The sequence below is a fragment of the Typopeltis vanoorti genome, chromosome 1 (genome assembly GCF_054136105.1).
Source record: "Typopeltis vanoorti isolate ZY-2024b chromosome 1, IOZ_Tvanoo_1.0, whole genome shotgun sequence".
Taxonomy (NCBI): domain Eukaryota; kingdom Metazoa; phylum Arthropoda; class Arachnida; order Uropygi; family Thelyphonidae; genus Typopeltis; species Typopeltis vanoorti.
The window spans coordinates 31,163,465-31,189,242 of NC_143549.1; the positions used below are offsets into that span (position 1 = coordinate 31,163,465).

Below are 25,778 nucleotides of genomic sequence, written 5' to 3' on the forward strand. Positions count from 1 at the left end.
AAGGAAAAAATAGTGTTCTCTTTCCTTCATCATTCCAAATGATGAAGGAAAGAGAACACTTTCCTTCATCATTTGGAATGCTATAACACCCATTCAAAAGTTTATAGACATCTCTCATATCACCCCTCTTTCTCTTGTTAACCAGAGTCTGTAATCCATATACTCGCTATCTGTCCTCGTAATCTATGTGCTTTACACATTATGGAAAATACTAAGGAAAGTGATCTGAAGCTTACTCCACCTTTACTACAAGTTGCCCATAAGGTTGCTTATGGTTGCATCTGCCGAAACGTTTAGTTTCTATATATTCAGCACGAAACTCTTGTAGTTTTTATATTCAGCTATGAATTAATGCTGGATTCAATATCCACTTAATTTGCACCATCATGTTTGCAATGTTTTTTCTTTATATTTTATTGCTTGTTTGCCAAGGTCTGGAGAGTCATTTTGCTTGTTATCATAGAATTTTTGCTGATAAAAAAAACTAACTGTTCAAATGACTTAACTTCTTTTGATAACAAAATTGCAGTAAATAATGTAGGTACAAGTATTTATTAAACATTTACTTTGCATTCATTTTTTATCTTTCCTAAAAGAGTACGATATAAAACAAATTATTAATACAGTAATCGATCATGGACAAATTGTAATTTTTACCATTGATTATTAGATTTGATATACACAGTAACATCGAGGGATACCTCTATACTAGTTGTGAAGATACTCAATTTTTAGAGGTACCTGTGGCATAGTAATTAATAATGGAACACGTATAGACCACAGTAGTAACTTTAATTAAATAAAGGTACAAATATTTCGTACTGAAAGTAACAGTACATCCTTGGTGTAGAACAGATGGTTAAAGGAATGAAATACAAAGTACAGAACAGTTGGTGGATCACCAATTAAATTGTTGCCGCATGCTAGAAGATTAATTACTAAAATATTATTAAATAATTCTTTAAAGACAATTATTTCATTGATGGTTACATAAAATAAGTCTCCCAAACTGAGAGAGAGAGACAGTCATTTCGATTTAAATTCGGCCGATGTAAGAGAGCTTCACAACTTTCTTTAAGAAGGCGTTCATATTTAAACCTACATCTGTGAAGAAGACAAGCTTTATCCCACTGGATATTATGATTAGTGTCAATGCTACGTTGTTCTAGACCAGACTTACAAGGTTTCATGTATTCGATATAATATTGATGTTCCTTCATTCTTTTTTCCACAGAACTGCCTATTTGTCCAAAATAGGATAAATTGCATTCACATGAAATTTGGTCAACACCAGCCAATGATAGAGGTGACAGTTTGTCCTTTGTAGATGGTAACAAGTGAGAAATTTTGTTGATAGGAAAATATGTGGGAATAAGATGATACTTCTTCAAAATTCTGCCTGTAGGCTTCTGATATGCTGGAAATGTAAGGGATTGGAACTCTGCAGTCTGAAGAATCTTGAGGTGTTGGAACATAGGAGTCAATTATCTGTTGGATCTGATTAGGGTTTTAACCATTAGATTCTATTAACTTTTTTTATAGTGAAAAGTTCTTGTTGTAAGGTTGATAGAGAGGAGCACACTTTATGTGCTCTATTAATTAAAGATTTGATAATGTCAATTTTTTGAGAGGTGTGATGATAGACTTTTGATGAATGTATCTGCCAGTAAAAGTAGGTTTTTGATACACTTGTAGACAATGTGCATGTAAGAGGGATTAATGAAGATACTCCATGCAGAAACTTTCTTATTCTTTGATAAGGATTAAAGGATGAATATTATTTTTTTTATCAGTTATGATATACTCTATCCCAGCAGTAAACTCTACATGGAGATATTAAGAAGGAACATAATATTGTTAGCATTTAAGAATATGAGGAGCTAAACTATGTGTTACTTAGTGGAAGAGGCAACTGTATCAAAACAGTTTGACAGGGGAAATGACCCAGATGAAGTCCAAGATCTGGATAGATAGTTGCATAATATCCTAAAATTCAAAAGAAAATTGATAGGAAGCCAGTAATAATATGAACTATGTGGAACAGTCATATTCTATGCTCTCCCTCCTCCTCCCCTTTTATGGTGTGTGTGTGTGTGTGTGTGTGTGTGTGTGTTGATATTACAAGAATCTGTGCAGTACCTTTACAAAAAGGTATAGTCTAGAATAAGGATGATGCACTCTGTATTTGTTTGTGTGTGTGAAGGTAATATTTGTTTTTTTCAACTATAGCCAAAGCAACTAAGTGAGTTTATTATTATTATGCCTGTGAACTGTGTGTGTGTGTGTATGCGTGGTTCTCTAGCCAGTGTGACGATTTGTAAGATGAAACCTTTCCATCTCTGAGACAAACTGACTCACCTTCATTCAAAAAACACTTATAAAACTCACAAAATATCAGAAACCATTATTTTTAAAATAAAATAAAATACATATGCAGTAATATTTCAGGTTAAAACACATTTGAGTTTACATGATTGTTCTTTGTTTTTAAAAAAAATTCTCATTTTTAATTATTGGTTGTAATTAATATGTAGGAGCAAGAGTCAAAGAAAGACTCCTATTATTTTTAAATAAAATTTATTCAACTTGTAACCCCCCAATAGAATGGAAAAAAGCAATTGTGATTGCTATCTTTAAAAAAGATAGTAGAGATAACTCCTGAAAACTATAGAGGTATAAGTATACTAAATTCCTGTTACAAAATATATAGCAGAATTTTAAATAGCAAATGAATGATATATTCTGAAAACTTTATTTTAGAAGTACAGAATGGATTTAGGAAAGGACGATCATGTATAGACCCGGCCTTTTGCCTAAAATTAATAATAGAGAAAAGAAGAGAATACAATTTAGAAACACATATTGCTTTTATTGACTTTGAAAAAGCATTTGACAAAGTTAAAAGAAGCATTTTATTTAAGATATTAAAAGAAATACAAATACCAAATATCCTAAAAGCTATAAGTATTTATAGCTATAAGCATACTTCAACTATTATAGTATGCTGCATTCCATTTGATGCCTTGTACATAAGGGATAGTAATGCGTGTTATTTCTTCTGTGTTTGAAGAGGAAGACATATTAAAACTACTCAAAGGTCTTTTAATGAACCAATTCTTATAACCATTAGATAGAAAGGAAGAAGTTATGTATATATTGTAGTTCTTTCTGTAAAAGATCGTCTGAAGAACAAAAGGAGTGGGCCCAATGAACCAGTGGTTTAATAGTTCCTGCCTTTTGACTGGGATGGTGATGAGATTACGCATGGATATAATGGCCTGTATGAGTCTTCTTTCTATAAACTGAGAAATGTAGGTTACCATCTGGTTGGCGAAGAATTAGAAGCTCTAAAAAGGCTAACTGCTTATTTGATTCTACTTCTAGGGTAAAGTTCATCCGAAGAGCCATTCCTTACAGCAAAAATCTCATCGACATATCTGAACCAATGAGGAGGTCTGGGAGAAAAGGCATCAGTGAACGTATACCAAAAGTTTTAAAACCACTGAATATTTTTGTTGCCTTTCGACCGTTTAGAAAAATCTCCACCTTTCTCACTTCTAAGGACAAGCTTCCACATCTTAATCATCCAGGTGTCTACCCGATTCCGTGCTCTTGTGAATTATCTTATTTCGGCCAAACTGGAAGATCTGCCTCTATTCGGCTAGAAGAACACCAATCTTATATTGAATACTTTAAACCTGAAAAGTCTGGACTTGCAGAACATGCCATTTTCACTAGACACAGAGTTCATTGGAGAAAGGCAAGAGTTCTTCACAAAAGTCAGTTTCTCATGGAACGCCTTTATAAAGAAACATGTGAAACTCTATTTCATTCTCCTAACTTAAGCAGATCTGACGGCTTACGTCTATCCCCTTTATAGGAGATAGTACTTTACAAATCGGCTAATCTTTCCTAACTTTTTATTGTATTGATTTTTTTTTTTTTTTTTTTTTTAGGAAAGTTGTTGACCTTTTTTTAGTTATCTTACACCAGCTACTTAGGTGGTGCTTTTTGGAATTGTCAGTTATTGTTTAATTTGAGCTTAATGTACTGAAGATGCCTGTGACACAGGCGAAAATTATACTATTAAATAATCTTTGTACGTGAGCTTTTTTCCGTTATTAATTTTGTATCAATATCTAACTAGTTTTTGTTGTTCTAAATTTGCTTTGAATATGCTGTGACATTTACTCAATATAAACTTAAGTTTGCAAAATGGAAAGCAAACTATACTTTAATATTTCCATATTTCCATGTTTTATCACTATCTAAAAACATACTTGATAAATTAAATTGTACAGTGAGAGTTCATTTGTTAAAAATTTCAAACGGATGTTGTGGTATTTGAAAGACTTCAGCTCTTGATGGGTTTTGGTCTCTGGTGGGAACAAAGTTGTCATGCTGAGTGACACTCTCTTCTCTTAATCAGAAGTACTAATAAAAGGCAACTATTTGAACACATGAGCAGTCTTTTCTATTGCAGTACCAAGCAAACAAAGTTCATGCTAAAGGTTGTATCTCATTTTACTTGCCATTTGAAACTTAAATTTCAAAGTTAAATTATTGTTTTTCCACTTGGTTATGAAACCGTAATGAATAGTTATTTGATTTTCTTTTGATAGTTTTTAGCATTCTTAAAATAGTGTTTTCTGAAACAGTTACAGACAACTTGCTTTAAGGTGGCATCCTGACAAAAATCCAGATAGGAAGGATGAAGCAGAAAGGAGGTTTAAAGAAATATCTGAGGCCTATGAAGTCCTTTCTGATGGTAAGTAATAACTTTTTATCAGATTATACTTCAGAAATAGTGAATGATAGAATGCTGAAGTATAGCTTCAGTTCTTTTAATCTCCCTGCTGGCCAATGTGGATGAAATAGTGACACCAAATTGCATTTCTTATCCATGTTATTCAATGGGTTTTAGAGCTTTGTATCCAGATTTATCTCAATGTCTATAGACATCGTGGCCGGTTGGGGGGGGGGGGGGGGGTTAATAGCCAAAAATCAACAGTTTTGTTTTCATCGCATTTCACTTTTAGGTTCTAATTTTGGGACAGCAATTTTTATGATAAAGAGAATAAATGTACTTATAAAAATGTAATATTGATTGATTTTGTGTTATTGTATTAACACTAAAGTTCAAAATTAACAAATATTATGGATTACTGTAGAATCTTAATATTAGTTATTTGAGCTTGTTTGTCATAAATAATTATTACTGAATATTTTGCTGAAAACAGAGGTTAATTTATTCTTTTCAGATAAAAAAAGAGCAATTTATGATCAGTATGGAAAAGAGGGATTGATGGCAGGTGGAGGTTCACAAGGTGCTAATATGGGTGGAATGTTTGAAGATGGATTTTCACCATTTGGATTTACTTTTTCTTTCCGGGATCCTGAAGATGTATTCAGAGAATTCTTTGGTTCTGATCCTATGAATTTGTTTGGAATGGGTCCAGCCAGTAGATCTGGATCTTGTAAGTATATTGTTTTCTTCCAGAATGAGTTCTTGCTAATTAATGGTAATAGAGAGCCTGAAATCAACAGGTTTCTGTAATTTACAAAATTATTATAATTACAACAGACCTCCAGTGAGTCACCCACTTGAATTAAATCAATATATCATGTATATATCAGCATATTTTTACTGGGAGTTAGTTAAAACTGTATATTGCATCTGAACTCATATGTGAAAAAATTGGCACATGGAACGTAAAAGGTTGGTTTAATTTTGAATGTAACTCAACAATTTTATTTTCTTTATCTAATTTCTATAATTATAAGCAATTATTATTGATCCATCTATGATTTTCTTCTCTACATTTATTTTTTGTCTATCTCATGATCAAATTCTTGACCTACTCTCAAAAGGTGTACAGATATTATGATAGTACTACATGAAAACTTACATCATTACCAACTTCCTATCAGCAATTTTCCTCCAAATCAGTATGTTAACTGTCAAGACTCCAACATTATCAGATCTTATATTTCTGTCTTTTAAGGCACTTTTTATGTCAATCCATCTATATCTTGGTCTTCCTATGGCTCTTTTTTCTGCCAACTTGACAGAGAACACTTATTTGCTAATTGTTCCTCTCGCATTGAGTTTAAGTGACCATACAACCCGAGATTAGCTCTCTTAAACATTCCTGGATGCTAACAGTGTCAAGTTCTTTCCTAATATCCTCGTTTTTAGTATGATATTGCCATCTGTTAGTCTGGTCAAGTTTTTTATTTCTAACCCAACTCATATCCATAAAATTGGTTTGAACACTGTCTTATATACAACTAATTTTTCTCTTCTTCCATATAAATTTATTCAATTAACTTTCTACCATACTGGCTTTGTTGATTCTGTTATCTATTTCCATATTTAAATTACCATCTTCACTAAAAATTGTGCCTAAGTAACTGAAATGTGTTTTACTTGTTCTATAGGTTCTCCATTCATGATGCAGTTGATATTGTAATAAATTTGGTATGAAAATTAGCAATAGCAAGTCAAGGAAGTGAAAATAGGCAAAAACATTGAAAATATCAACCATCATGAATGGAAACCTATAGAACAATAGGAGAACCTATTAAAATACATTTCAGCTACTTAGGCACAATTTTTAGTGAAGATGGTAATTTAAATATGGAAATAGATAACAGAATCAACAAAGGTAGGAAGTTAACTGAATAAATTTATATGGAAGAAGAGAGAAATTTTAGTCAGTGAGTCTTGCAGACTTGTACTGGATTTATTTAAAAGTAAATCTGCATAAAGTAAAGAACTGAAATTAACATCTTCAATTTTGAAATGGTATAATGTGAACCATATAAATAATGAATAACAGATGGAATAATGTACATCATTGTCTGAAACCAGATTTAACATTGAACCATTTGTACTTCAATTCTAACTGCTAACTTACAGCTCAAATAAAAACTAAGTACTGCTTGATACAATGTCCCATTGACACCATATAACTTTAGCATTTTGAATAGCTTATCTCTTTGTACCATGTTATATGCCTTCGCAGGCCTGCAAAACTTAAATACTGATCTTTCTTATATTCTCACGATTTCTCAACTGTTTGTCATAAAATAAAAATCTGATTCTGACCATCTCTTTTTGGCCTGAATCCAGCTTGTTCTTCACAAAGCTTCTATTCTACAGTCGTTCTCAGCCATTTCTCAAGTACACTTGTATATATCTTACCAGGAACACTCAATAGGGATATACCTCTATAATTCTCACAATCAGTTTTATTTCCCTTTTTATATATGAGAGCTCTACTCCAATCATCTGGAATTTGTCCCTCTGTCCAGTCCTTCTGAACTATTCCCCCCCCCCCCCACCCCCCCCCCCCCCCACCCCCCCCCCCCCCCACCCCCCCCCCCCCCCACCCCCCCCCCCCCCCACCCCCCCCCCCCCCCACCCCCCCCCCCCCCCACCCCCCCCCCCCCCCACCCCCCCCCCCCCCCACCCCCCCCCCCCCCCACCCCCCCCCCCCCCCACCCCCCCCCCCCCCCACCCCCCCCCCCCCCCACCCCCCCCCCCCCCCACCCCCCCCCCCCCCCACCCCCCCCCCCCCCCACCCCCCCCCCCCCCCACCCCCCCCCCCCCCCACCCCCCCCCCCCCCCACCCCCCCCCCCCCCCACCCCCCCCCCCCCCCACCCCCCCCCCCCCCCACCCCCCCCCCCCCCCACCCCCCCCCCCCCCCACCCCCCCCCCCCCCCACCCCCCCCCCCCCCCACCCCCCCCCCCCCCCACCCCCCCCCCCCCCCACCCCCCCCCCCCCCCACCCCCCCCCCCCCCCACCCCCCCCCCCCCCCACCCCCAATTCTGATATTTGCCCACATCACTCTACTTGATAATTTTTGCCATTCAATCAGATTAGCCTCATATTTAGTGTTCCGTACTATAGCTAATCCTTCTTTTCCCTGATTGTTATTGTTTGAATATCACATTTTGTGTTTATTGCGTAGAATGATTTCAACAGTTTTGTCTTTTTTGTTTAATCATCCCTATTATGTCGATCTGGTACTTATCCAATTCTGCTAATTCCATTTCTTTGCCATTCAGGCTTCTTATGTTGATAGTTCCGATCTTGAACCCTGGTGATGCTCAGGTGTAGGTCTCCTCTCAGTTATACAACTTTGACCCTTCAGCATTCCTTTTTTTGTCTATCTGATCTTTTATATATTTCATTTCAACTGGGGTTATTTTTCTAGGTTCTTTTATCTATTGCTTCTAGTAATGGATAAAATTATCTCTTCAGCCATCCATATTTTTTTAAAAATTTGCTTTTTGTTTTTGCAATGCATTTTTCTGCTGCAGTCATTGTTTCTATTATCTTGATCCTTTTTTTATTATTATTCCAGGCAACTTGAGGGAGGGCCTAACATCATGTCAAGAACAACTATTCTACATTCACACAGTATCTACCATACCTCTCCGGCTTGAACTCATTCACGGTCATAGCACCCGCAACAGACTCTGGCAGCTTATTCCACTCATTCACCACTCTCCAAGTAAAAAACCTAGCTCTAACACCCCTGCTAACCACATTCTTGCCTGGCTTCCATGAATGGCCCCTAGTCCTACCACCACCAATCCTATACTCAAAAATATCTTCTGGATTAATCTTATAGAAACCCTTCAGTAATTTGCATGTCTCAATCATATCACCCCTTTTCCACATATCGACCAATTTTTGCAATCCACATATCTTCAACCTGTTCTCATAAGGTTCATTCCACAGACTTGCTATCATTGGTCGCTCGTCTCTGGATCCTCTCCACCTCCTCCCCATCAAGAAGAAACCCTGGCACCTATATCTGGGGCACAGTAGTCTAGATGGGGTCTTATCAAGGCTCGATACAGAGGAACAATAACTTGTTTGTCTCTGCTTGTTACAGTATTTTTCAGAAGCCAAGTGATTTGATGAGCTGATTTAGCCACTTTCGTAATGTGCCCCCTAAACTTCAATTCCCTATCCACCAACACTCCCAAATCCCTGGCCTCATCAATCTCCTGGAGTACGGTTCCACCAATGTGATATACTGCTGCTAATCTTTTCATGCCACGTTAAATTGACATCCATTTTCCCTAGCCCAGTCCTCCAAACTATCCTAATCATCCTGCAAAATTTTGACATCCTGTGCACTCACAATTGCTCTCCCCAACTTTGCATCATCAGCAAACAAGTGAACACTTCCTCTCAGATCCTTTCCTATATCATCGATGAACAAATTGAAAAGTAGTGGTCCAAGAACAGAGCCCTGCGGCACACCACTAGTCACAAGCCGTCTTTTGGACTCAACTCCTGAATAAACCACTCTCTGGTATCTCTCCATCAACCACCCTCTTATCAATCTCACCAACCCTATATCCATCCCCATCTGCTCCAGTTTACTGATTAGAGTTCCATGTGGTATCCTGTCAAAGCCCTTGGCAAGGTCCAGTAGAATCACTGTAAACCCATTACCCTTATCCAGTTCAGCTGTCACTGTGTTATAAAATGTGAGCAAGTTACTGAGGCATAACCTACCCTTCACAAAACCATGTTGTCCCCCATACAATATCCCATTTTCATCTATCCAATCCTGTATTCTTTTCTTGACTAATTTCTCCAAGACCTTGACAAAGATTCCTGATATGCTATTCGGTTGGTAATTTACAACAGCAGTCCTGGAACCTCCTTTATGCAGTGGAACTATTTTCCCCTCTTTCCACCCCCTTGGGACTAACCCAGACCCAAGGCTCAAATTAAACAAAATAGTCAAGGGTACTGACAATTCTTTAGCCGCTTCATGTATGGTACGAGCTGGTATACCATCTAATCCCACAGATGTATTGACATTGAGGTTTGCAATAAACTACTCACCTCCACTTCATTCACCACAATTCCTGTATAATCTATTGGTTCATTCATTTCTGCAATGTCACCACCTGGATGATATATTCTTGCAAAGTGCTCGTTCAGTAACTCAACTATATCAACTGATTCGGTTACCTCCCTACCATCGGCATTCTTTAAAATCATTCTGCCATATACATTTTTTCTTTTACTTGCAACATATCGAAAAAACTGTTTAGGATTCTCTTTAGCCTAGCCTGCATGGTCAATGTTCTTTCGTAATCCTTTTTTGCTTTTCTTACCACACTCGTTACCCTTCTGGCCTGCACTTTATACCATTCATGTGCCTACTGGTCACCTTTCTCCTTAAATTCCCTCCACAGTTTTTTTTTTTTTTTTTTTTGCAGCTCAAGCTTAATGGTGTTATTCATCCATTTAACCCCTACTTGATTTATTATTCAGACTCTAGGTATACAGTCAGCCATTGCTTCATGCAAACACTTCTTAACTGCCTCCCATGCACTATCAACTTCTAGCTCTTGCAGTTGTACATGCCATGGCACTGAACCAATCAAACTCCTAAGCTTGTCATACTTACCAGCCCGATAATTCCACATGTACCCTGTCTTAATTGTAATTTTCACACCTTTAGCCACCTCCCAAGTCAAGACCTTATGATCACTCTCACCAGTTGGTGGCAATGTAGTAATATTAGTTATAGCCAAATCCTCAGGTGCAATTACTAGGTCAAGCACTCTCTGACCCCTAGTATTTTCCATTACATGCTGTCGCAGATAGTTATCCCTTAATAACCGCATAAAATCCAATTCCTTTCTCCTGTGTGTCCTCTCCTGGCTCCAATCAATGCTACCATAGTTGAAATCTCCCATAATAATTACCCTCCTTCCACTCATTTCTTCTATTTGCTTGTGCATACTATCTCCACCATCTTTTCCATCACCTGGTCTATAGTAGCACCCAATTGTATATTTTGTTCTGCTTGCCACAATCTCACACTAAATGGCCTCAAATGTGCTCTTTTCTCTATCCTGCAATTCAACTTATATTCTCCTTGGCTGCAGCTCATCAGTTATCATCAACAATACTCCTTTCCCCCCCCCCCCCCCCCAAATTTTATTCTCCCTGTCATTCCTGAACACACTATACCCATCACATTCAATCCCACTGGCTATATTATCTACCGTCAGCCATGTTTCACTAATGCCAATAACCTGTGGTCTGGAAGTGCCAACCAAGGCCTAAAATTCTTCCCTCTTGTTCCTAATACTTGTAGCATTAGTGTGCATGAATTGCAGCCCGATAATTCCACATGTACCCTGTCTTAATTGTAAATTCCACACCTTTAGCCACCTCCCAAGTCAAGACCTTATGATCACTCTCACCAGTTGATGGCAATGTGGTCATATTAGTTACAGCCAAATCCTCAGATGCAATTACTAGGTCAAGATCCCCCCCCCCCCCCCCATTAGCCCTGTCCCTACCTTGATGCCTTCTACTAACTGTCCCATTCTGATTTGTTGTCCTTATTCGCTCGGGCATATTATACTCATTTATACACTCAACTGCCTCCCTAAGGTCTGCATATCTACTCTCCCTCCCCCACCCCTTAATAAATCTAGTTTCCGTGATTCTGCACATCCACTTCATTCAACAACACTTTTTCGAGTCTCCTTACACCGAATCCATTCAAATGCAAACCATCCATCTTATATAGATCCTTTCGCCCATCGAACTCACTCCATACGTCCACAACTTCCACACCACTCATCATGCATAACCCATGCATGAAGTCATTTGCAATTATGGCCCTCCTTCTAAACACTTTACTGTCATACAGCGGCGAAGGACTAATTATCCTAACTCTCTCACTCTTTTCTTTTGCTACCTCAAACAATTCATTCAGGTCCTCTATCATTTTTTTTATCTCCTTTCAAATCATTCGTACCTGCCACAACTATCATTTCTTTCACCCTTTCCTTTTGCTCTCTAATAGACTCATGTCCTTGATACTCGCTCCTTCATTTTGTTTACATTCACAAACATACTCTTATTTTTCCTATGATACTTTTTATTATTGGCTGGCACTGGGTAGACATTTGTGCATACGCTCTAGCTTCCGTTTTGATTTATGTATCGCTCCGCTCAACAACGTGATCTCACTCATTGCATGTATCTCATCTTTTTTATTACCTGTTAAACCATTAATTTGCTCTGTATTTATACCATCATTCACACCCTCACAGTTCTCTGGTACAACCTCGCAATTTCTTATCATATCGCTATTTTCTTTATTCTGAAATTTGACAAAAATATCACACTCATGACCTGAAATACACTTTAATTCTTCATTTTCCTTACATTTTCTACACACATATTCACTCCATTATCATCATCTAACCATACTCCAACCGCTGAAATTGAATGAGTTGAAAATCATAACTAACATTCTGCAGATCCTTGGAAAATATTAATTCAGCCAGTGATGTGTTGAAGTCATCTGCAGATAGAAAAATTACCTCCAATGGATTTAGTACATTACAGGCATTCATAGGAAAGAAGAAAGCATATCAAAAGTTCCTAATAATTAAGTCAGCAGGTGGCATGAGAGAATACAGACAAAAGCTAACCTGTTTGTAAAATTAACTAAACAAAGTCATGGGAATGCTTTGAAAAGGATGAGATAAAAAGTCAGGAAGATGACTGCTTTGAAGACTATTGGGAAAACAGGAAAAAATATTGCAGAAGAAATCAGATGATAAAAGGGACATGAAAACTGAAGGTATACTATATGTGCAGATTAATTATGTTTGAATGATTGCTAATTGAAAGTTTTAGAACAATGGTTAGTGATATTTAAGAGGAATACTCAGATATGTATAAATAGTTGTTTACATATAAATAAATATTTAAGGCAGAAAAAGCTATCAAAACCTGAAATGTGGAAATGCAACTGGAGCAGATATTTCATATTTGAGAAAGTCTCAGATATGATGGTATAAAAGTTTTACTGTGGTAGCAATTAATTTAGAAACTCTCAGATGGTTGAATTCCAAATGATGGAGTAGAACTTTCATAGTGCTCATGTATAAAAAGAGAAATAAAGCATTGTGGAAATTACAGAGCAATTTCCCTACTGTAAGGTTTCTACAAGCATACTTGAAGAGTCTAAGAAAAATTGTGGAAGAAATAGTTTATTTGAACAAGCTTGGTTCAAGCCAAATAGAGGTCATGATCAAATCTCCACTTTAAGACAAACAGTTGGAAAATGATGGGAATATAACAAGTATCTCGATTTAAGTTTTGTAGATATGGGCAGGGCATGTGATAAGGTGACAAGAAAAAATGCTCTTCAAATGGCAGCATAAATTGGACATTATCCAGCAATACATAGTTTGTATTTGAGTTAGTAGTTAGAATTGATGAAGAAGTCACGTAAATCTATGTCCAGTGATGTAAAATCACTGGACATAGATGCATGCTTGTCTTCACTGACATCAATGAATAAGCAAGGTTGGTATGGTCAGTAACTAGTTGAATAAATTTATATCCTGTCAGAGAGAAATTAGCCAAAACTATATCTAGCAGTATATATGATGGTGTGTTGTCAGCTTTAATTTATGGTTGTAGGAGTTTGATATAAATTAGTTGATTAAAGACTAGAAACCATTGTTATGACATTTGAGAAAAATTATGCAAATAAACAGATGGCAGGTGTTCTAAAATCATTAAAATTGAATATTAAAGTAGGTTGACAGTAGAATTTGTGGTGATGATGAAGGTTGTCATTATATAAAAGTATTACAAAATGTAACTTTGTTTTGATTCTCAGGACAGTTGATCTAAGATTAAAAGTGACAGATATGAGCTCCAAGAAGGATTGAAGAAGTTAATGGATTTTATCTGTTTTAAGACAATCAGTAAATCCAACTCACTATGATATATCAAGCACAGAAAACTTGCTCCTACTTTAATGGTAATAGGGCCTTGTGGTCCCTTGCCAAGGCTAATAATTCCTTGGCTTCGAATAAATGACCTGGCATCATTAAATCTCTTCCAGTCGCTACATTGATCATACAGTGACCCCACTCTATTAAGAGTTGCTTCTCTAGTCTTATCAGAAGAATTTTGAATAGCATAGATAACTGTCTTCTTGTCCTGGTGGTACTCCCCTCCCCCATTTTGTGTTAAATCATGTTCCATTATGTTCATCCTACATATCATTTGTATTCATCTTTCATCTACTGTTGAATACGTGGCAAAGCCTGTATTCAACACATCCCAAAGAGAGGAGATAAAGCCAGCCATCAGACTAATTGTCCTGTTGCACTTATATTAGTTCTATTGAAAATAATTGAGGAAGTTGGTAACAGTCAACTCCTTCATTACCTTGAAACATGCTGGATAAATCACTGTCTACCAATATGGATTCCATCACTCTTGATCCGTAGTAAATCTACTTGCCTGCATCACTCTTAATATTTCCGAGGCATTTAATTTAAGTCCATAAAGACCTAGTTGCAAAATTACCATGTTATGCCAGATTTGTTCAAATACTTTTGAAAGTGTGACCAAATGCCCATTCTTTTTCTCTTATTTGTAAATAACCTTCTGGAACTAGCATTAAATCCTATCCATAATTTTGCTGCTACAGGAGTTTCTGTAATCAGTGCCTTAAACACTTAATCTCCTCATATTTCATCGAGGTGAGGATAACCTTAACCTCAGCTCCACTAAAGCATAGTCCTCTTTATTTTACAGACTACATTTTGTCTTCCAGCACCATTTATCCTTCTCAGATCTTGACACAGATCGGATCTCCCTTTACTGACCAGCACATGTGGCCTTTTTTTTTTTTTTTTTTTTTAATATTATTTTTCACACTTAGTTTTATACCTGAAAATTAATATAGAACTGTGACTGGTCAATATTGCCTTATAGTAAAATGGTAAAAATTGTAAACATAATTATTCACAGTTGATAAAAATGAATGAAGAATAAACAATAAATAAACTGCTCAAAAAAAAAAAAAAAAAGTTGTACTATAGCCTGGATTGCTATGTATAAGCAAGTGCTACTATGATCTGGAAAATATTGTCTTTTAAAATTTTTGCAAATGGTTAGTAATTGTATGTCCAGTTATACCTTTTCTAAAGTCTTTCATATTTATGAATTTAGGGACACAAAACACACATGTTGTGAAATGATTATTTTGCTAATTATTAATAAAATAACACTTGATGTTTCACAGAGTCTTCTTGTAGTGGGATTTTTCTTTGGCTTGTTCTGGCTGCAAATGGGTCCTCCACATTCTCGGAATTGTTAGACCATCATTTTTGTTCAGATTTGGATTATGTTTGAGCATTTCACATGCTTCTTTAAATTTCCTCTCGAACCTGGTGCAGTGTAGGAACTTGATATTTTTCCAATCAATTCTGTGGTATGTTTGGAGTGCGTGGTCAGAAAGGCCGGTTTTTTCAAAATGGAGGTATTTAATGTGTCGTTCGTGTTCATGCTTCCTAATTGGGATGGTTCACCCTGTTTCCCCTATGTATGGTAGGTTATATGTGCATTGTATTTTGTAAACCCTTGGGTGGGCTAGGTGTGTAAGAGGATGTTTGGAAGAACTGAGTAGGTGTCTTAATTTGATCACGGGTTTAAAGGTGGTTTTGATGTTGTATTTGTGTAGTGTTCTGTCTATTTTTTCCGAAATGCCTCTAACATAAGGTATGGCAATAGCATTCTTGAAATCTTTGTTTGTTTTTACTAGTATCTTTGTGAAAAAAACTATTCACAAGGATCTTATGAATAGTTTTTTACTATATCCATTTTATATAAACGTATGGTTGATGATCTTGTATTCCTGGTTTAGAGCTTGTTCATTCGAATGAACAAATTTCAACACGTCTGTTTTGTGTCCCTAAATTCATAAATATGAATGCTGATCACCGTGTAACCTTAAAAGAAAAACAGTTTACTTTATTAATATGTGTATTGCTAATAGCCTACAAATTGTGATTTTAGCATTTTTGTGAAACAAAAAATATTCATTATACCTGTGCATGTTCTAGATTTTTTTTTTCTTCTATTAAGTTAAAAAAAAAAAAATTTTTTTTTTGGGGGGGGTGAAGAAAGTTTTTAGATATTACCACTGAATGTGACTTAAAGATTTCAAGTCACATTCAGCTTTTGATAGTCCTGATGCCAATATAAATACATGCATATTTCTTAAAACTGAAATAAACAAAATATGGCAATGTTGAGCTTTATAGATAACTATAGTTTTAAAACTATTTTATTTTTTATAAAATTAACTTCATTATCTAACATTTAGTCATTATATAAAAGCCGAACATTAATATTTGATTGAATTATTCATTCTTCTATTTGAATATTTTGTGATTTACAGCTGCAGTTAATAGGCATACAGATGGCTTATTTGGATTTCCTGGCTTCGGCTTTGCATTTGGTGGTTTTCCTGATATGTTTAATGGAACAGGTGCAGATCAGGGGTAAGTATACATTTCTGTCATGTAGCATATATGTGATGAAGAGAATGCTAGGGAATTTACTGTTACTGCAGTGGCTTATGACCTGTATATCAATATTCTTTTTTTTTTCTTTTTTTTTATATATATAGGTTTACAACATTTAGCTCATCAACATTTAGCACTAATTTTGGAGATCCCAACAGACCTGGAGTTAAAAGAACTTCAACATCCACTAGAATTATTAATGGCAAAAGGGTAGAAACAAAAAAGTAAGAATTTTTATTTGTGTATTTATTTCTTTGTGTGTGTAGTAATGGCAGTATCACATGACATTGTGTGTGTGAGATGTCATGTGTTCACTCCACTAATCTTTCTCAGAACGCTCATATTAGAGGTCTCCATTCTTTAATCAGATGTTTTCTTGTGTTTATGGAGTACTAATGTTGGAAATTAGTATTCCTAACATTAGTAATCTCATTTGTAATTGCAGAAGTTAAGGTGGTCTAAACTTCTCATCTCACTGACTCATACCATTATTGAAATGTTTTGCAGAAATGGTAATTTTCCTTACATAAGGATATCAGTCTACTAGACCAGAGGTTGGCAAACTTTTTCTGGGAATGGTTGGATAGTAAATATTTTATGCTTTGCACATAAAATTGAGGATATCATATACTTAATATAAGGCAGAAAACAAAATTTGCATATTACATTTTTTTTTTTTATTAACAAAATATCAAAACTCAGAACTGCAAAATAAATTTTGCAGTTCTCAGTATTGGATCTTTTTATTTATTTACCTATCCAGCTGAATAATTTTTTTTCTAAATGCAAAAATGAGAATTTCTTTTCTCTTCATAAATATACTCTTTTCTGGTATCATCTACTCAGGAATTAATAATTGCAGGAATAGTACTACACAGTTAAATGCAGTAATATTCTTGTAATAGCTTACTATCATCTGTTTTCTTGATTTTTTTTTTTTTTTTTTTTTTTAGGGTGGTGTTCAATATTATCACATTGCATCTTGATGTAATGTACTACTTATTTATTGCAATCCTATCCACAAGAGGTGATAGGATTAATGTTAACAAGTTTCTGCTCTCATGTTTTAATGAGAGAACAGAAACATTATAACAGATTTGAAGACTGTAGGAATTGTTGATGAAAAGACGAAAGTCCATGGAAAAATCTGTAAAAAATGCAAATGTCATAAACAGAATATGACTTTGAGAGTGGAATTAATTAATTGGGTTGGATTGTTAATCATTCTAATTGCTCTTTCATACTGAGGCACAAATATGAAAATGGTATCAAATGGTTGGATAATTTCTAATTTTCATGGGGTTAATAGCTGTTTAAAGGATAAAGTCTGGGGGGGGGGGGGGGAAAGGAAAACCAAATATTTTTTTTTTTAGTGCTGAGTTGGTGATATTTCTGGCATGCTGATTTCAGTACCTGAAGGTTAGAGTAATCCGAAGAAAAGAAATCTCATCTTTTCTAGAGACTCAAGTAGGTAGTATCAGAAACAAGATTGGGAAAAAAAAGATTTATATTGCCATGAAATAAAACGGGATTGAGTTTTGATAGCAGCAGAGTTTTGAATCCTTTTGAAAAATGTTTTGAATATCTAGGAATTAGAAATGGATATTTCATAAGTTTGGTGATTTGTATAGTGCTAAGTTCTTTAAATGATAAAGAAACGTGTTATATATTGTCATTTGCAGAGACTGTGTATTGCATTTATGAACAACTGAAGATTGTTGTTGATACAGCACTGAAGATGGTAAATTAAATATAGAAATAGACAACAGAATCAGCAAAGCTGGTATGGTAGGAAGTCAATTGAATAAATTCATATGGAATAAGAGAGAAATTAGTCGGAACACTAAATTAGCTGTATACAAGACAGTGTTCAAATCAGTTTTAACTTATGGATCTGAGAGCTGGGTCAGAAGTAAAACACTTGACCAAAGACTAGAGACTGCAGATATGAGAGTCCTGAGAAAGATTATAGGCGTGAACAGATGGCATCAATGGCAATATCATATTAAAAACGAGGATAATAGGAAAGAACTTGACATTGTCAACATCCAGGAATGCGTTAGCAGAGCTAATCTCAGGTGGTATGGTCAGTTAAACAGAATGGGCGAAGAAAGATTAGCAAAACAACCCAGAGGAAGACCAAGATATAGGTGGATTGATATGGTATAAAGTGCCTTAGACAACATTATCAGATCTTATAGAAATATAAGATCTGATAATGTTGGAGTCTTGACAATTAATAGACTGATTTGGAGGAAAATTGTAGATAGGAAGTTAGTAATGATGTAAATTTTTCATGTAGTACTATCATATCCTGTACACCCTCTTGAGGTACATGTCTGGAATTTGATGATGATCTTCTGATTTCCTGAGAACAGTGAATGTTGTGTCAGATGTCATTGATGCCAAATTTAGAGGAAAATAAAATATGAATTTTATCTTTCTGAGCAATCTTTATTATGAACAAAAAGCTACTGTCCGAAGAGATCTTGAAGAAACTGAGTATTTCACAATAGATAAAGGGGTGCGACAAGGATGTATTTTATGTCTGTACCTGTTTAACTTGTACAGCAAATACATTTTATCAATGACAGGGCTGGAGGAATCTTCAGTTGGAATTAAAATTGGTGGAAAAAATATTAATAATTTGAGGTATGCAGATGCTACCACCTTGCTAGCAGAATACAAAGAAGATTTGGAGGAACTTATTATGAAAGTTGAAGAAGAAAGTGCTAAATAATATGGTCTTAAAGTTAACCTCAAAAATACAAAAGTTATGGCAACATGTAAGGTTAATGATTTTGAAGTAGATGGGGAGAAAATGGAAGCAGTTAACAATTTTGAGGTCCTAGGATCCCAAATTGATAAAGATGGTTATTGTACTGAAGAAGTTAGAAGAAGATTATTACTTGGAAAGAAAGCAATGACAAATTTATGCAAGATCTTTAAAGATATTAGCCTTGCAACAAAAATCAGAATTGTGAAAGCAATTGTATTCCCTATGGTACTATATTGATGTGAAAGAAGGAAGATAGATGCATTTGAATTATGGGTTTGGAGATGCTTACTAAGAATACCATGGACTGCAAAGCACACCAATAAATCATTGATAGACAGAATAAAGCCAGATTGCTCCCTCGAAGCTATGATCATCAAGCAAAAATTGTCATACTTCAGACATATTATGTGAGCAAATTACAGTCTGGAGAAGAGTTAAAGAAGTAACTGGAGTGTGCCTGGAAATTCTGAAAGACATGGTCAGGGACAGATCTGAATGGAGAGTGTATGTTCATGGGATCACCAGGAGTCGAAAACGACTTGATGGAACATAACAACAAAAAAATATGAATTACATATTTTATTTTTCTTTATTTTATTATCATTCAGATGAAAAAGAAATAAAAGCTAGTTTGCAACTAGTTTTGGAAAGAATCAGTAAACATGTCTTGATGCTGTTAAAATCTTTAAATAGTTATTTGGCTTTGGCATGAAGGTATTCTATGCTTATGAAGTTGTCTTGGTGGCCAATGCAGAAATATCAGGAAATAACTAATACAGGTAACTATCCCTAAAGCCTTTAAACAAAAACATAAGCATAAATTTAATCCACCTAGCTCTGTTTTCTTCGCTCATTCTGGTTAAGTGACTACCTTTGATTATCTCTTCTCACACATAATGGAATGCTAATGTTAAATTCCTTTCTAATATATTCAGTTTTACTTGTTCATGGATACCATCTATAATCTCCAGATTTGTATCAGCTATTTTGTTTCTAACAACTCATATCCATGAGTTTGGGTTTAGTTTGGGCTTGAATCTTGTCTTGTAGACTCTAGTTTAGATGCTGTAGTATTATATAATATCACTGTCCATCTAGTAGTATTTTGGTGCCCTTCAGAATTCAGAAACACTAATGTAATTATTTTGCAGGCCTGAGGGTTTTTGACTTTTTATGATACTAAATGTTTTCATCATGTATAATGATAGAAAAGAAATTGTATCCCCCCCCCATAAAAGTGATTCAAGACATGTTTGAAGTAAACATGTAACAAAAAAAAATAATAAATGGTCTTGTGTCACTTACAATGTTTCAACATAAAGATGTGCACAAGTTCATGTGAACAGAAGGCACAAGAAATAAGGAAATCCTCATTGACTACATCATTATTGATAGTGATATCATCATACTGGTTCAGGATATCAGTACAGAGGATTTGAAATTAGAAATGACCATTACTTAGTTCTAATCATCATCATCAAATTCCTGGTATATACCCTGAAGGGGTGTACAGAATATGATAGTACTACATGAAAATTTTACATCATTACTAACTTCCTATGTACAATTTTCTTCCAAATCAGTCTGTTACCTGTCAATACTCCAATATTATTAGATCTTATATGTCTGTCCTCTAAGGCAGTGCTTCCCAAACTTCTAGATGTCAGGGTCCCCTTTGCAAAAATTAAAATATTTCACGGCCCCCCTCGGAAAAAAGAATTGTAATAGAGAGAGATATTATTATAATATTTATTGTATTTATATTCAATACAAAACATACACAGCGAATATCGCAAAAATCAAATGCATATATTACATATTTTGCCTCTTACCGTTTGGTTCTGGAGACGATGCGGGCTGTTCTGGTAAAATATGAAATACTGTCCTTTTTTTTTTTTTTTTTTTGAGTCTGTTTCTGATTGTTTGCGGGAATTTTTTTTTTATTTTTTATCAGCCACTTATCCATCTCAGGGTTAAATTTTTTAACGTAGAATAGATCAAATAATATCACCACTTAGCGATACTGGCACACCACAGACTGATAACATGAAATTAGTGAATATTACCTAAATAAGGGAATCCCCGGACCAGGAACATTTTTCTCTTTTGTGACTTTTCTCCCTTTACGGTAATTAAGCCTAACTCGAAACAGACAGCAAAGGCAGGTTATTAAAACGTGCATATGATTGGTGCGGTATTAACAAAAGATCGGGCAACCGAAAGATAGAAGCATAGCTGACAATTGAGTTGAAATGCTAACTCTCTTCAACCGAATTCCATATGTGAAACTGCCATAACATTCATTATATATATATATATATATTACTTAGTTTAAACACTTTTATGAATTTTAACACGTTCGATTGAATTTTATTGCTGCCTTGGGAAATCGAACTCACACACACATCTAATTAATAACAGTAGTTTTTAGTTAGATACTGTGTTTGCCCATGCAACATATGGTTTTGTTTCAGTCTATATATACAGCATAGTTTCTGTATGAGGGGACATGTGATTCATTAATTGGTGTGTTTTTATCCCAGTTGTCTCTAACTGCACTATTTGTTGAGAAATATATTACACAGACTCCTCATACCTTATTCACTGGCATAATAAAAGTACTTGTTTTTATTGCCTCTGTGGGAGGGCGTGTTGTTTACCACTGCAAGCGAGTTACTATTTCCCCACATGAACTTGTTTAAGCTTTTTTTTTTCATGTGTGAAGTATATGCGAAACTTTTATTGGTAACAGAAAACTAGCTCGGATGACAGTGATAATATAAAACGAGTTTTGATATGTATTATAAAGTCAATATCAACAGTCCCTGATTACGAATGCGTGATGAAAGGGACAGGAAGATTTGGAGCTTCCCTGGAGAGCATTCGAAGTAAATACAATTAACCACTGCTTTGAAATTAAACATATGAATAAGCAATATTTACTAATATTCATTAAGTGCCGAAATACGCTGGAAGCAAAGTTTGTAAACCAACACCAATGTGTGAATTTTTCCATTAAAATATAAAAAATAGCAAAAAAGAAATAATAAAATAATAAAAGTTAAATACGTTTGTTTTAAAATAAAAAAAATCTACTTAGTCTTAAAACATTTTAAATTTGTTTTCATTATTTCATGGCCCCCCTCAACAAAACCTACGGCCCCCAAGGGGGCCGCGGCTCACAGTTTGGGAAGCGCTGTTCTAAGGCACTTTTTATCAATCCACCTATATCTTGGTCTTCCTCTGGGTATTTTTTCTGCCAGCCTGGCAGAGAACACTTATTTTGCTAATCTTTCCTCTCCCATTCTGTTTAAGTGACCATACAACCTGATATTAGCTCTGCCAATGCACTCCTTGATGCTGACAATGTCAAGTTCTTTCCTAATATCCTCGTTATTAATATGATATTGCCATTGATGCCATCTGTTCACACCCCTAATCTTTCTCGGGACTCTCATTTCTGCAGTCTCCAGTCTTTTGTCAAGTGTTTTGCTTCTGACCCAGCTCTCAGATCCATAAGTTAAAATTGGTTTAAACACTGTCTTGTATACAACTAATTTAGTGTTTTGACTAATTTCTCTCTCTTATTCCATATAAATTTATTCAGTTGACTTCAAACCATAACAGCTTTGTTGATTCTGTTGTCTATTTCCATATTTAATTTACCATCTTCACTAAAAATCATCCCTAAGTAGCTGAAATGTTTTACTTGTTCTATAGGTTCTCCATTCACAATGCAGTTCATATTTTCATTGTCTTTGTCTTTTTAATCTATATCTGTTACAACAGTTATTCAATTTGGTCAGGTAATCTTGCAGATTTATTTAGAAGTATAACATCATCTGCATAAAGCAAAGAGCTAAGATTAACATCTCCAATTTTGATATCAGGTTTAATACCACTTCATAATGTACATCCTTGTCTGACACCAGATTTAACATTAAACCATCTTCCTCTATTTCTTTCGATTCTAATTGCTGACTTACTACTCAAATAACGACTAAGCATTGCTTGATATAATGCCCCATTGACACCATATTACTGTAGTGTATTGAATAGCTTCTCTCTTGGCACCTTGTCATATGCCTTTTCCAGATCTACAAAACTCAAATACTAATCTTTATTATATTCCCATGATTTCTCAACTATCTGTCGTAAAGTGAAAATCTGATTCTGACAGCATCTATTTGGCCCATATTCAGCTTCTTCTTCACAAAGCTTCTATTCTACAGTCCTTCTCAGCCATTTCTCAAGTACACTTGCATATATCTTACCAGTAATTGTCACATTCAGTTTTATTTCCCTTTTTATATATGGGTTCTATGAGAGCTGTAAGGATAAATTCTAATCACCTGGAATTTGTCCCTCTGTCCAGTCCTTCTGAACTATGCAGTGCAGCAACTGCAAGACTTTTATAACTCTATACTTGAGCTTTTCTGGTCAAATATCATCTACTCTTGCTGCATTTCCACATTTCAAGCCTTTAATTGCTTTTTCTACTTCAAGTATAGATATATATTTTTGACTGCATGTCTGGTCAGTGTTTTTTACCACTGTGCTGTCCTCACTGCTTGTTTCATTTAGCAATTTTTCAAAGTAATTACTCCATACTTCAAAGATTTCTTTTTCTCTTGTTTTCATGTCACCTTTATCATCTCTAATTCCTTTTACAGCACTCCTTCCTCCATTTCTGAGCTTCTTCAACAACCTCCAGAATATCTTGCCACCTTCTTGATATTTATTTTCTATATTCTTACCAAAATCCTTACATTTGTCTATATTCTCTAAGAGCACAAGCTGAATTATTTGCCAGGAACCTTTGATATGCTTTGCTTTCATCTTTTCCTTCACTGTCTCTTTAACTTCCTGTGCCACCATGGAGTTCTGATTTTTCTATCCTTGTAGACAACCACACCACATGCCTGAATCAAACTTTCTTCAGGGTTTCTAGTTTCAAATCCTCTGTACACTCTGGTGTCCTCCACCGGGGAGAAAACATCGGAGTTGGCCATTTGTACAGGTAGTAGTAGTCTTCAAGTATACAAGCATACAAGTAGTAGTAGTCTTCTTATGATAGCCTGTAGATTGTAATTTTTTTTTTTTTTTAATCCATAAGTGAGTACAAACTGATTCTGTGCTAATTGGTTTCTTTGTCTTATTTTTTCAGAGTGTTTGAAAACGGAATGGAAACTGTTTCTGTATATGAAGATGGAGTATTGAAATCCAAGACAGTTGATGGTGTACCACAAGCTATAGGATATTGATCTTGAAGGTAGTCCTAATCTTTAGGACCATGTACTTTAAAACCCTGACCACAACTCTAGTTTCTGCTCTTTCTTCCTCTCTTCATTTCCTAAAAGATCAACTGCTGGTTACGTTTTGTAACTGTAAAAATCGTTCCATGTTCATAGGTAAGGACCAATTTTAAAGTGACTGTATACTTGAAGCATGAAGCAAGTCTGAATTAAATTCCACACAAAAAAAAAAAGTCTGTCAGTGTGAACTGAATAATGAAAACATTTTGACAGGCAAGTGATGACCTTTTGTGATTTGTGTAAAGCAAGTAAAAACATGTAGACTAAAATTGCACCCTCTGTGTGCTGTATCCAAGTGCTCAAATTAATTTATCTTATTTAGTATTGTATAGCCCAGCTTTTCACAGTGTTTCCTTTTGTTTATTTGCTATAAAGAAGAAAGTATTTTTTTTTATTTTGGTAGTTGAAGTACAACCACCTGAAGTTTCTTTTGTCTTGCTGGAATCTTTTCAGCTATTGTACACAGTATGTTTAGTTTTTATAGTGTTCATAAAACTGTACTTAGTTTTTGTGGAATGTCTACCTCCTAAGTCATCACTAATTGCAGATATGTAAATGAAAGTGAGAGTAATATGTTTAAAGTTTCTTTAAATGCTGTAAATAGTTTAATAATGAAAAACAAGGATATCTTAACTGCATAGCTTGCATATTGTGAGCATACAGATATTTAATCTGACTGTTGTGTAAGTTTGGGTGTTGCATTGTAAAATAAAATTAATGTGACAGATTTCATGGCTTCTTTTTATTCTTTATGCTTAATATTCTGATTTCCTCACTTTTAAGTATATAGTTTAAAAATAACTTTTTACAAAACCTAGATATCATATTTTAATTAGTTCAGAATCATCTGTAAAAACAAATTAACATACATATATGCCAATGTTTTAAAGAGTATCCTTTTTCAACTCAAATTTTTCTGGTAATAAAAATCCATTATTATTTTCTTAATGGACTTAAATACTTGACATAAATTATTCATAAGAAATCAAACACATGTGCCAATGTTGAAGATTAACTAATTACACTCAAGAACTAGTTTATACTGAAATTTAAGTCATTTTGTGTGATATAATAGATATGCAAGATACTATGATAGTCATCCTCCACCTCCTGTACACACTCACATTGGTCTCTTATTTCTTGCTATGTTCAATGCAACTCATAAATTGTCTTCTAGTCAATTTCTCAGTTGGTACTTTATAAGCGCAGCAGTGTTTCACAAGTCTTTGGGAGGAGGGATAGAAACATGTGCGTGTGTAAAGGGCCAGTGCTAAGTAG

The 25,778-nt window shown here is 35.2% G+C and overlaps 1 protein-coding gene across 3 annotated transcripts in view; it reads left to right on the plus strand.

Moving 5' to 3' along the window:
• LOC150109865 (dnaJ homolog subfamily B member 6-B-like) overlaps positions 1 to 25,227 on the plus strand; it is a 114,742-nt gene extending 89,515 nt beyond the window's left edge. For all 3 annotated transcript variants that reach the window (XM_090415467.1, XM_090415459.1, XM_090415451.1), the window contains exons 3-7: positions 4,659 to 4,768; positions 5,262 to 5,477; positions 16,280 to 16,382; positions 16,511 to 16,630; positions 24,353 to 25,227. In XM_090415467.1, the coding sequence (XP_090271593.1) occupies positions 4,659 to 4,768; positions 5,262 to 5,477; positions 16,280 to 16,382; positions 16,511 to 16,630; positions 24,353 to 24,449 (646 nt within the window). In that variant the 3' untranslated portion in view covers positions 24,450 to 25,227. The remainder of the gene's footprint in view (positions 1 to 4,658; positions 4,769 to 5,261; positions 5,478 to 16,279; positions 16,383 to 16,510; positions 16,631 to 24,352) is intronic.
• The last annotated feature ends 551 nt before the right edge of the window (positions 25,228 to 25,778 follow it).